This window comes from Cornus florida, unplaced genomic scaffold (assembly GCF_030987335.1).
Source record: "Cornus florida cultivar Cherokee Brave unplaced genomic scaffold, ASM3098733v1 CherokeeBrave_3.0.0_Hap2_Chr08, whole genome shotgun sequence".
Classification (NCBI taxonomy): domain Eukaryota; kingdom Viridiplantae; phylum Streptophyta; class Magnoliopsida; order Cornales; family Cornaceae; genus Cornus; species Cornus florida.
The window spans coordinates 23300246-23314619 of record NW_026775578.1 but is presented as its reverse complement, the minus strand read 5'-3'; the positions used below and the strand labels follow the sequence as shown (position 1 = coordinate 23314619).

At 33.5% G+C, this 14374-nt stretch overlaps 1 protein-coding gene across 1 annotated transcript; it reads left to right on the top strand.

Moving 5' to 3' along the window:
* Positions 1–5136: 5136 nt before the first annotated feature.
* LOC132270818 (7-deoxyloganetic acid glucosyl transferase-like) lies at positions 5137–7584 on the top strand. Its single transcript, XM_059772025.1, has 2 exons — positions 5137–6121; positions 6389–7584. The coding sequence occupies exons 1-2, from the start codon at positions 5608–5610 to the stop codon at positions 7324–7326; spliced, it is 1452 nt and encodes a 483-aa protein (XP_059628008.1). The 5' UTR covers positions 5137–5607; the 3' UTR covers positions 7327–7584.
* Positions 7585–14374: the final 6790 nt, after the last annotated feature.

The window sequence follows — 14374 nt, the reverse complement described above, 5'->3', positions numbered from 1 at the left end:
CAAAAGTTGTTTGGGTATGGCTCCACCAAGGTTTGTTATGAGAAAGTTCCAGGTTTAACAAATTTTTGCAGTTTCCAAGAGTCGACGGAATATTCCCCTCTAGTCTGTTGTCTCCCGTGTAAAGCTTGATCAACAATGACAAGTTTCCAAAAGAATATGGAATTTCTCCAAAGAATTTGTTTGTTCTAAGATCGAATTGTTTTAATATTTGAAGATTACCAATGTTAGCTGGAATTGTACCCGTGAATTGGCTATTGTCTAGGTTTCAACATCCCTCTTAATTGGTTATATCTTATACCTAATACTTCCAAATTGCTACAGTTGGCATGGAACCAATGAAGTCTAGTTCATCAGGTTCTCCACCTCCAAAACTATTATTTTCTAGATTGAATTGCCAGAGATTCTTGAGGCCTCTAAAATCAACTGCTATTTTCCCATTGAAATTATTGCCCTCCAGTTCAAGCCAATCTAGATTCGAACAGTTGGACTATTGGACAATTGGTTACCCCATAATTGAAAGAGTTGGAGATGAGGTAGCATCAAACCAATGCTCGGTGGAAGATTACATTGAAGTTGATTATCACACCAGGAGAGAATAGTAAGCAAGGATAGATTATGCATTGAAGTAGGTATCAGACCAGAGAATTTATTGCGACATAAACCAATTTCTCTTAGTTGTTTCAATTGACCCAAAGCACCTGGAAAACTTCCCGTGAAGTGATTTTGAAGGGTAGAGAGAGTTTCCAGAGAATGAGAGAGTAAGATTGATTGGCAATGGAAGAAGGGATCTCTCCCGTTAAATAAGTGTTCACATGAATGATAAGTTGTTTGAGCTTGGACATTGAACCAAGTTCTTGTGGTAGTTTCTTGTGACAGGTTACCTGGGATTTCTCCTTCAAAGCTGTTGTTGTTGAGGTATAATCTCCGCAACCTGAACAGTTGACCAAGTTGAGGAGGGACTTCACCTTGAAGTGTGTTGTTGTAGAGCATTAGGTCTCGAAGAAAGCTCAAGTATCCTACATAAGGAGACAATGAACCCACCAAACCTTTGGACGACACCTTTAACACCTTCCCACTCGCAGAAATGGGAAGAATCATTCCACGAGCTCATGACACCTCGAGGGTCATGAATAATCTTTGACTTGAACTTCAGCAAGGCAAGAAGATCTCTCTCATTTCCATTAAAGCTACTAGTACTGGCAGTGGCGTTGGGGAGGATACTTATGATCATATGCAGCAAGGTGATGAACACAAGATAGTGTTCGTAGGGAGTTGAATCGTCTCAAATAAGTCATTGATCCATTGGGGAATTGGGAACCACACCTAATGGATGACTTGAGACTTCCCACTCGCCACTGTTAGCGGGAGTTATGTGCGGGGTAGCTTAGGATTACTTTTATTCAAATTAACTTTGAAAAAAAAATAAAAAGTAAAATTTGATGACAAACTTTGAATTGGGATTAATTTGTCACCTATTTGAGCATGTTTAGAGCAAATGATTACAACCATGGCAACGGCCCATTTTCTTTTTCTTTCATTAAGGAATTAAAATATACCATGTCGCGAACCTTGTTCAAATGGTTGAAGTATGAAATCGACCCAAGTCCAAACAGGCCGGCAATAATTGGTTGTCTTTCAACGGAGACAGAATAAGTACTTTTCGTGGTTTGAGGCCAACGGCCTTACAAGATTGGATTTAAACTTCCAATCCCATTCCCTTCTTCCCTGCTGGTGCATGGATTTCAAATTATAACCGCCTTAATTATGCTGTTTTGTCTTAATTTTATTCTATATTATTATTATTTTTTGGACATACATGAATTTTGTTGGAAACTATACAATTATTTGATTTTTAAACTTACTTCGGGCAAGTAATTCCCCCCTTGCTAAAAAGTTGAAAAATATATAACTCCCGGGATATAAAGAGTTTAAAATGTGTGACACTAGGCTTGCTTAGTTTGTAACTTTGAACTTATAAAACAGAAAACTGTTATCAGAGAACAATCTTTTATAATTATATGAAAATAAACACTTTTTTACCAACAGGTCAGTGACCTAGTGGTATCAGGTCTGTAATTTTCAAAGAGAGATTAAGAGTTTAAGCCTCAATGGAGGCATATGTGTGTGTGAGTACCAATTAAGAAGAAAAAAATAAAAGAGACAATTTTATAATTGAGTTTTTAGAAAATTGAACAAAACAGAACTTTTTGTACAGTTGTCTGTTTTTATAATTACCAACAAAACAGTCCCAATTTTTAAATCTTATAGAGGAACATCCTTTTAACTTTAAATACGAAGTAATAAAAATAATATTTCAGAAAGGGCGCGCGTGTTTTTTTTCACACCAAACATCAACTATATAATTAATTTGAAAATATATTTTTATATATTTTCAACAAATCTGGAATGTCTTCACTATCATAATTTCTTTTAATTAAAAATATCACCCGTTGTTGTATACGTTTTTCATCTCTTGTATGGGCCACAAGGCCCACAATGCCTTGTTAGTTATTGCCATGTAGGCAGTGGGGCTGGACATAGTTCATTTATTGGACCTAGAGTCCTAACTCAGCTTGGTATGTAGTAAATATGGGCCATCAAATGACTGTATACATCTCATGTAACAAATTTATTTATTTATTTATATTTTTTTTTGTGGCTTGTAGCTATACAGGGGCCATCATGTCATTTAGATATGTAAAAGTTACACCAGCCTTGGCCAACAGGAAAGGAAATAGTGTGTGGACCGGTGTAACACAGCGGGAAAATAAACTACTGGAAGGGCAGTTGCGCTAACCACTATTTCTAGCATTTCTCTTATGTTTCGTTTGGTTGAAAGAAAAAAAATTAAATGGAAGGGAAAAAAAAGAGATGAATTAGATATCCCTAAGATTCTCTTTTTCTGTTTGGTTGAATAGAAGAGAAGAGAATGTAATAATACCTTCTTTTATTTATTAGAATAGAGGGAAGAGAGGCTAGTGTTAATTATAAAGAAAGTTTTGTAATTTTAGAACTTTTATAATAGCTTTGTTTTTATATTTGAAGGGATGAAAATTTGTAAAGAAGAAAAGATGACTCATCCATTTATACTAATGTTATGTTTGGTTGGAGGAAAGGATTGAGGGGGGGATGAATGAGAGGAGGGACGGATAAATATTTTCATATTTGGTTGGAGGGAAGGGAAGAGAGGGAGGAAACAAGGAGGGATGCTTCATCACTCTTTCCTTTATGTTTTTCTATTCCCCACTTTTGGGGGGAAGAGAGGAGAGAATAAGGCATAACTACTTATAAATTTATAATTTATAATTTTAACCTTTTAAAAAATTTTGAAATAAATATCTACCTTTTATAATTTTATATAAAATGGTGTATTAATAAAAATAATATAAGAAACTATCATTCCTTTCATTTTAACCAAAAAAGAAAAAAGTATCACTCTATTTATTCTTTCTACCATCCATTCCATTCAACCAAATATAAAATGGGAAAGACACCCTCCCTCCTCTAGGGAAATTTCATCCATCCCTCCCTCCCTCTATCTCTTCTATCTATTTTTCCATCCCTTCAACCAAACGAAGCATAAATGAAAGAAATTTGTTTCTTCCATCCTATCTTCTTTTCACCCCCTTTTCTTTCCTTTCTTCTTACCAAATGCAGCATTTGAGTGGGCCATCTCATTAAGTATTATTTTCTCACAAGTATTTTTGGCAGAATTTACAGGCTTTAACCCTCCTGACCAAGCATGGGCTTAGTACTAAAATGCAAGGGTTTGTTTAATTGCCATAAAAATTGCATATATTTCAATAAGTGCCAATGATACTTTCATTACTCTGTGGGCGCGCGTATATAAGTATGAAAACAAATGGATTTAAGAGAAAACATGATGGAGAATAGATGAATTAGCAATTGAAAGAGGGAAGGCATGGAGAGCCAACAATGGCGTCCCAATATGGTAGAGGAATGCAACAGTCACGTCACTATTACTATTGGGCATTTAAATATTGCTGATTGAACAAGACATGACATGACATAAATCTAAAGTGCCCCAACAACAATTAAGGAGAACTTTGTCTACTATGAAATGCACTTCACGCAATTTAACAACAATCATATCATATATTCCATGGTGGGATCAATGTGAACCATACACGAGTTTGTGCTTTATATAGTGCGCCAACAACAATTAAAGAGGACTTTGTCTACCTTGAAATGCGACAATAGACACAATTTAACAACAATCATAACATATATTCCATTGTGGGATCAATGTGAAACATACACTTTTTTTGTGCTTTATATATATATATATATATATATATATATATGTGTGTGTGTGTGTGTGTATGTATAATATATATATATAGTATAATATATATATATTATACATACACACACACATATATATATATTATAAATTTTCTTGGTCTTTTGCAGTTGTTTATGAAGTCTTTTCTCAGCGCTGGAATGTGTATGTATATAAATAGAGTGATGAATACAAGCCATAAAGATAGTAGAGTCATATCAACTAATATATTTTTTTGCACCATTAGAGTTCGAACACTTAACCTCTTCAAAGGAAAGAGAGCTTATACCATCTAAATTAGAGCCATTGCTGTAAACTCTCTTTTTCTCTCTTTACGCACCTCTTCTCTTCTTCACGTCTGTCGCTGCCGCTGCCATGCAAGCTTAGGACAAGGATCCTCTCCAGTGCTGGACCTCTCCTGTACAGAATTCAATGAGTGAGATTGTATCACCACTAATGAGTCCCATTTAACAATTCAATCTCACCCTAGTCCAGCATTGGAAAGAATCCTTGTCTGTAAGCTTAATGCTGGAGGTGGGATAAATAAATGTGTAACTGAATGTGAGTGGCCTTGAAACACCCAACTTAATTACTGTTGTTGAGAATTAATGTGGTAGTAGTTGGTAGTGTGGGCGGAAGGGTGAGGATGTTGAAAAGACAAAATGGGTTGAGTACGAGCTCATAAAGACACCAGAGGCTTGCCATCTCAAATATATTCTTTTAACCTATCAATGGTAAGAGAGTTGGTAGGAGTTAGGAAGCAGATTTGAACCTAGGGACATATGGTAGAGGCACTTTAAGATTTGATTATTTGCTATTCGGACAACACCATCATACCTTTATAATATTCTCAACTTACATTAGCCTTCTTTCTCACAAATTATGATTTTCCATATACCCCCCGAACTTTCCTAGTTCAAAAATTAAACACAATTTATGTGGACTAGTGAGAAACACACGTGGTACCAAAATTTCCATAGTTCTATATAAAGAGGAATGCTAAGAGGAGTTGGACTTATCTTGTGAGTTTTACAGTGAGAACCACAAATTTAAGAATTGTTGTTGCAGGTACAATGGCGACGGTGCTTCGTACCCTTTTACCATTGAAAAGGACCATTCTTCAACCGATGCACCAATTAACTTAGGCCCAACCTACTGGAAGGTTAATTAATCCCAGCCTATCCTTCTGTATGTGATACGGTTTTCTCTTGTTCATTCTTACATTTCAAGCTCCACCTTTCACACCATATATAAAAATCTTGGTCATTCACTGTGTTTCTGCTTGGAGAATAAAAAATCTTCCGATGGACCACCAACCAGCAACACTCCCACCTCACATACTCTTATTTCCTTTTCCAATTCAGGGCCATGTGAAACCCACGCTCAACCTAGCCGAGCTTCTCTGTCTTCATGGCCTCCATGTCACCATACTCATCTCTGAGTACTGCCGTACCCGCCTCTTACGCCTCGGCAATGTCCAATCTGGCACCCTTCTCCATCCTGCATTATGTTTTAAGACCATATCGGATGGCCTCCCCGAAGACCATCCGCGTGTTGGTATGCGAGTCATGGAAGTTACACCTCCTAACATAGTAGGACCACTTTTCAGGGAGTTGATGACATCCACCAATTGCCTGGGCTCTGAAACCCGAAAGCCCCTGACGTGCATCATAGCAGACGCGATCCTAAGTTTTTTAGGTGATTTCGCTATAGAAAAGGGAATACCATTCATTTATTTCCCTTCCATCAGTGCTTGCTCCTACTGGACTTCTTTCTGTATTCCCCAAGTCATTGAAGCAGATGAAATTCCCTTGAAAGGCATGTTTTGCCACTCTTGTTTTCTTTATGAGATTTAGATAATAACTCTCGTGTGAGAGGAGAGCCATCCCTCTCTCTAAAAGAAAGAGAGAGGTTGTAAACTCAACACACGATGGCTCTCCGACCAATCATACGAGGGAGGTAACGGTAGACAACAAACCTCTTTCTTTAATATGAGAAAATTAATGACCTGAAAAGAAAAGACACTCTTTTCATTGACTAACCACATGATCATATGCTGCTCTCATTAAGTCAGTATGCGTTCAGGAAATGACATGGACTTGCTTGTTAAAAGTGTACCGGGCATGGAAGGTTTTCTCCGGCGGCGTGACCTCCCGATTTTCCGTGCTGACGACATCAATGATCCAAAGCTTCAATTCTTAAAGACTGAGTGCAGAAAAAATCTTGTAGCGCATGCCCTCATAATGAACACCTTTGACGACTTAGAAGAATCCATTCTCTCTCAGATGCACACACATTTCCCCAATATATACACCATCGGACCACTACACGTTCACCTGAGAATCAGACTCGCTGTCGCCGAGATGATCTCATCCTCCACCTCAACCACTTCTGTCAGTTTCTGGGAAGAAGACAGAAAATGTTTGACTTGGCTTGATTCACAGCCGTCCAAGTCTGTCATCTACGTGAGCTTTGGAAGTATCACTGTCATGACAAGAGAGCAACACATGGACTTCTGGTATGGTTTGGTGAATAGTGGGCAACGATTCTTGTGGGTCATACGGCCGGACTTCTTCGCCTCCGGCGAAGATGTGGAGAGTCAGATTCTGACGGAGCTGGAGGAGGGTACAAGAAAAAGAGGGTTCATGGTGGGTTGGGCCCCACAGGAAGAGGTGTTGGCACACCCTGCTACTGGAGGGTTTTTGACTCACAGTGGGTGGAATTCGAGTATGGAGAGTATAACTGCAGGAGTGCCAATGATTTGCTGGTCTTACTTTGCGGACCAAATGGTTAATAGTAGGTTAGTGAGTGAGGTTTGGAAGCTCGGTTTAGACATGAAAGATACATGTGATCGAGTAGTGGTTGAGAAGATGGTTAGAGACCTGATGGAAGTGAGGAAGGATGAGTTCCAACAACGAGCGGATCAGATGGCAAAGAAGGCCAAACGAGCTGTGAGTGAAGGTGGATCATCCTACTTTAATTTGGACCGTCTAATTCAGGGCATAAAATCGATGATTGTATGATCATACATTTAATCCGATGTTATTTATATTAAAACTGGACTTTTGAAGCAAAGTGAGGATCACACAATAACTGTAACTCTTTCTGTATTTGTCTCATATCAGGGGCTATGTTTTCTGTGCATTAGTTGAATGTACCTTACTTTCCAACCGACTTCTGTATTATTAACCCTACCACCCTATCTCTAATTACTCTATATATCCTCTCTATCTCTAGTTAGAGAGGATATATTTACTCCATCGATATGTGGTTTCGGTAATCTCCAAAGGATATAATTTTACCATACATCTTATTTAAATAGACAATGCAACACCCATTCATTCAAAATCGTTATATTGTTATTGAATTGCAGTTGAATTGTCAATTTAAAGTATGGGCATCGACTCCTGTTGTTAGTTATTGCCATGTAGGGTAGTGGGGCTGGGCATAGTTCATTTATTGGACCTACAGTCCTACACTAGTAAATATGGGCCATCAAAAGAATGTCTACATCCCACGTAACAAATTAATTTAAATTATTATTATTATTATTATTTTTGTGTGGCTTGTAGCTATACAGGGGCCATCATGTCATTTAGATATGTAAAAGGTACACCAGCCTTACCCAACAGGAAGAGAAATAGCGTATGGACTGGTGTAACATTATAACTATTGGATTGTGGAAGTGCAGTTGCGTTAGATGAAAGGGAGAAAAGAAGAGATGAATGAGACATTTTTAAGAAGAAATTTTTTTTCCTCTTTTGGTTTGGTTAGATGAAAAAGAGTATAGAATAGGATAATACCTTATTTTGTTTATTACAAGAGAATGAAAGAGAGTTTTAATTATAACTTCTATAATAGTCTAGTCTTTTATTTATTTTTTATTTTTCGCGTCTTTTATCTGTACTTGGAGTGATAAAATTTGTAAAAAATAAAAAATGACTCATCTATATATCTTCTTTACAAAGAAAATTTGCTTTTTCCATCCTGTCTTTCTCCCACCCCTTCCTTTCTTCCAAATTGAGCATTACCATACACATTGATACATTGATAGACGAATTAAGGGTGCAAATTGGTCGGCGCAACTCATAAGTATGTTTGATAGAATTTACAGGCTTGAACCCTTGTACACATGGGCTTAGTACTAAAATGCAAGGATTTGTTTATAAAAATTGCATATAACCTATATATATATATATATATATATATATATATCTTTCTATGAATGCCAAAGATACTTTCATTACTCTGTGGGCGCGCGTGCGTATATAAGTATGAAAACAATTGGATTTAGGAGAAAACATGGTTGTGAATTAGCAATGGAAAGAGTGAGGCATGGAGAGCCAACCATGGCGGTCCCAATATGTTGGAGGAATATAACAGTCACAGAAAATAATAAAAATTAAAATTTTTTAATGCTTACCAAGTCAATCCAAATGGATGCAAATCAAATCCTAATTTAACTTTTCCCCTCTTTCTCTTTTTCTTAAACTACTGTTAATAGTGGAAATTTTGACTTTTATCTTTCATGATTTAATATGTAATCCTTATATATATATATCAATTATTTTGATACAAAGTACACCAAATTACATAAAATCTGGTTCACATAGTTTGATAAATAATTTGTTGATTAGAGGATAGATTGTTATTGCTTATTTCTGAATTTTTTTTTTTTTTTTTTAGTGGAAAACTAATATTTATGTATCATTACATTTATAGTTATTCTTTCTATTCATCATCCGGTGCTTTGTTTGTATTTTGTAATATTTTTTTATTTAAGAATTTTAGTTTAAAATGATTTTTTTTTTTCGAGACAAGATCCTCTTCTCATTCACTCCCTGAATAAAAAGAGTAACGTGAGAGAGGGGAAGAGAGTTAAATTTGGATCATATTGGGTTTAATCTGGATAACCTCTTAAATCTTTTAATTTTTATTATTGTATATTATAGGGATACGTGTTCCACTAATTTTGCACCACGTCAAGGTAAGCATATACTTTCAACTCATTGGTGAGTAGGTAAATATTATCCTTTAGATATTGCTTTAATAAGCTGATTGAACGAAATGTGACATGAATCTAAAGTGTCCCAACAACAATTAATGAGAACTTTGTCTACCATGAAATGGACTTGACAATAGACGCAATTTAACAGCAATCATATCCTATATTCCATGGTAGGAATGTGAACCATACCCATGAGTTTTGAGTTATGATATATATATATATGGTAAATTGCACTGACACCTCTTAGGTTTGGGTCATTACGACGATCAATGTACTTATTTACATTGGCATTTGAAATTTTAAATGTCATATTTACATCACACAATATCAGTAATGTTAATTGACGTTAATACCCCACCATTACCCGAAGCAACAATACACTCACACCCTGCCAATGTATTTACATATGCCAAGTTTTGTCACTGTATATATATACATGTTTATATATAAGGAGTTGTGAAATTGAGTTGTACCCTCACTCAATTTTAGTGATTCGAACAAAAATTTCAGTTGCATGTAGAGGATATATTTATTCCACCTACGTATTGTTTCGATGATCTCCAAAGTATATAGTTTTAATACACATCCCATTTAAATTGACAATCCAACACCCATTGATATATGAGCGTTATATTGTTATTAAATTGCAGTTGAATTGTCAATTTAAAGTGCATTGAATTATACTAGTACTAAAACACAAAGTATACAAGAGATGACACATGTCTATAAATATTCTAGAAGACCTAGGTACATGTGATATCCTTCGACTCCGAGACATGGGTTGATCAGGCCCAAATCCAAATCCGAGAAAACATCAAACAATTAAAGTATTTAAACGAATACAAAATACAAAATAGATTTAACAATAAATAATAAAACTGAAAGAAACTAAAATAATAAATTCTTTAATAATTAATCCAATAATAAACCTCTAATAACAAAATCCTCTGATACCAGTAATTAATTAAAATTATAACTTGGAAATCCATCACGTGGACCCCTTATCCAAAATCTAACGGAAATAAAATAATATCTGACTAAAACAATAATAAGGAAATCATACGTTAAGACGGAGGAGTGAAAAGATCGTCTCTGTTCAGCACGAATAATCCCTAAGTCTGGAACTGACGAACACCTGAAAAATAATGGTGGGTTAGGCCCACAAACAAGTTCTAATATACTATATCCTAAACAAATATTCAGAACTCATATACATCCTAATTAATTCAACAATAACTAATAGTCCATATATATATATATATATATATATATATATATACATACTAAAGGAACCTCATTAGATTATAGGATTGCCTCAACCTGAATAGCAGGTAACATGCAAAACGCACATATAGTGGGCATAAGTACCTAGACTTACTAGGGTACACAACTATACTATATCTAGCTACACATCCTTGGCAATATACGCACCCTAACCATGACCCTGAGACTCAAGCTCATATCCTGACATATAACTATATATATATAATCTGTCTTATCCAAATATAAAATAAATTTTCGGTATGTCATCCAAATGATTCAGTTGACTTGATATGAAAATATGTAGGATTTAACATTTTAGTTAATCCATTCCGTTATATATGAATAGGTAGAACTTAACGTTTTTAGTTAATCCATCTCTAATGTGCCACCATCCCATACTAGTGTATATAATGCATACAATCCAAAAATGATGCTACAGTTATGACATCACATCAAATAAATCCAAACATAGCATGATATAAATCATACCGATATTCTTTTGCATTTAATTGAGCAAAATATAACAATTCTAAGTAGCATGCATTGAATTTATCTCATAAAAATTAACATGCATCTCAAATAATTGTACTTCTCTACAATTTGATCAAATTTATTTAAAATCAAATAATTGATTAAAATAATTTAATCCAACCATGTTTAATTAATTTAACCTTTTAAATTAATTAAATTTCATACTTAACATGTGTACTTAAATTATGTTTTTAAAATCTTACATAAATCTAATTTAACAATTTAAAATCATTAAAACAGATTTAATAACAGTTCAACCTCCCAGAACGTCTCAATAATTCCACCCCAATTCATAAACATTATTTAAATATTGTAAAACATACATCATGCATCAATTTGTCCAAATTACCAAGCATATACACAAACCCATTACATATATATATACATACACTGTAATTTCAACTTTAATCATGCAATTAAGTTCAATTAATTTAATTAAATAATTCTGAAACTAATCTAGCATGTATATAATCTGAAACAAAGGAGAACAGAAGAAAAGAACTCGCTTTATGGATTTTAATAAAAATCCTAACCTCCTTCTTCCTTTTTTCCTTCTTTTTTTTTTTCCTTCTTTGTCTCTCTAAACTCCCTGCCTTTTTCCTCCAAAATATACTACGTGATTTAATTTCTAACTCCCTTTTACTAACTTACAAAATAACCTAATCATTTTCCCAATCTAAATCAACTTAATAAAAGAAAATAAAAAATTAAAATATTAAAAAAGTAACTAAAAATATATTACGTACATAATCTATATATATCTTTATTACACAAATATATAAAATATATACATTAGATTATTAATACTAAGTTACAATAATATTAATTAATTATTTACTTTTCTTATATATATATATATATATAGATATTCATGGGTAATTATCCTTACCCATTAAACCTCCTATCTAAGTAGTCCATGCGACCCAATTGGTAGGTTCATTATTACTAACCATATCCATAAAATAAAATAAAATAAAACAAAATAAATATTTAATTATTTAATCTACAATTAATTACAAATAAACAAAACATATCAATTAAATCAACTAATTCAAATAACATTCAAGCACATACTTTCAATTAATCAGTTAAGTCAAATAAAGCATTTAAGCAAATAAAATATTTAATTAACCAATTCAATTAAACACGTAATCAAATAGCCAAATAATCAAGTAAATAAATAAAAATGTAATTAAAACATTTAAAATAATACTGAGACTATTATTTTAAAATTAGGGGTTTTACAGTACTCTTTGATAAAATTGGAAATTAAGTACTAAAAATTTTAAGAGTTGAATTTGAAGTGTTCAAAGTTTTTAAGTGGTAATTTATAAATAAATATTTTTTAATATCTTTTTGAATTTTCACCAGTGATAAGTGATGTCTCTGTCATTTAAAATTTTATCCCATTTTAAGTGGCGCATACCGTTTTTAGGATATTCAAAGTGTATTATCAAACACATTTAATTGGATAAGTGCTGAATACATTTAGAATTAAGCGCTGAATTGAGCAGTCAAATAGCATCCTAGCCTTGTTTTCTGCTTTTGGGCTAAGTAGCCCTACCTAACCCAGCTTGGTACGCATGTAAGTAGTAAATATGGGGATTACAATTTTTTTTTTAATGACCAACATAAAAAGAAATAATGTATAGACTGGTGTAACATTGTAACCATTGGTGGGCATGGGTAATTAATAATGCAGGATAGTTTGACAAGTTCGTTTTTAATATGAAAGGAGTTTTTTTTTTTTGGTGGTTGAAATGACTCATTGAGCAAGCTGCGCTAACTATGTTGATTTTTGATTGAAAATCTCTGTTTAGGACTTCGAAATCGCATTTTCTTGTCTTATAGTGGGCATGCTGATTATTTGGAGATTCTTATTCGTGGTCTAAACGAAGTCGGAATGTTCTGTATTTTTATATTCATTAGTTTTTATTGATTAGATTTTTTATTCAATGTTTTTTCTTTAGAGTTTTAGATTTTTTTAAAATTTAATTTGGGTTTATTTTTTTACTTGGTGTTAGTTTTGTATGAGTTTCTTTTACAGTTTTAGGGTTTTCATTAATATAAATATATGTACCGCAAAGAGCAAAAAATTATTTAATTCAACTATTAATAATATTTCAAAATTCTCTATAAATTTTATTTTACTTTGTGAATTTAAAGTAACTCTTTGTTCTCTTTGTGAACGATTTGCATGAACAAATTAACTATGACATTGTTTTTACTTTCCTTGCTTACGATGGCAAAATAAATTCCAAAATTCATATATAGAATACCTAGCATCCATCTACTTCATGTGTGCCAAGCATCATGCATTTATGAGTCCATAAAGACAGCGGAGTCATATCAACTCACCTGCTGTACGTAGTTGTCATCCTCGTACTTTCTGATATCTTCAAACCTTGATTTACAATCGCCTTCATGAGTGCCAAGCATCATGCATTTATAATTCTTCATGTTCTCTCATGGCATTAACCAAATCAGAGCAAGAAGAGTCTTCAATTCAATAGTAATATATAACACGGCATGTTGGTCAGGTGGTGTCACCAACTAAAAATGAATAAAAATGTATGCAAATATATTAGCAGCAGAGCTGTAAAAGTGCATATGTGTGACGAAGGCTTATTCACTATCAAATACAGTAGAGCTGTAAAAGTGCTTCTGCGTTATTTTCATTACAAACAGTTTCACAGAGAAGAGGATAAATTGAAGGCTGAACAGCATTTCAAGAGCGCCTAACCACTCAACCCCAAATGGGTGGTTCCTTCTAAACTTAACCATTATACATACATGTACGTTGGGGCAGAGCCATGAATTTGGTTTAGGGGCATATTAATATTGACAAAATAATTTTTTTTCAAACAGGCCGAAAATATAATAGTATAACAACATAGCATTAGAATATGTGAATAAAAAATAAAAAAGAAGAGAAAAAAGAAAAAGAAAAAGAAGGTTATTGCACATAAATTATGCATGAGTGCAAGAAAAAAGAAATTTTTAAGAAGAAAAATGAATTTTTTAAGAAAAAAATATGAGAGAATTTTGAAGGCAAAAATAGGTTTTAATTATAGAAAGAGAATACAAAAGTTTTTGAAGATGACAAAAAGAATTTTGAAAAATAAGAAGGAAAATGAATATTAAAGACGTTTTTAGAAATAGATAATTTTGTGGGAGATAATTTATAAATTTAATGGGGGTATTTTATAAATACTTACTTATACGCATAAAATAAAATAAAATAAAATTTAGTGAATTTAGGGGCAGAT

Excerpts from the sequence above, each read along its gene's own strand:
- LOC132270818 (XM_059772025.1), top strand. The coding sequence starts at position 5,608 with ATGGACCACCAACCAGCAACACTCCCACCTCACATACTCTTATTTCCT. Across the intron at positions 6,122-6,388 it reads AGATGAAATTCCCTTGAAAG|GAAATGACATGGACTTGCTT; the intron begins GCATGTTTTGCC and ends GTATGCGTTCAG.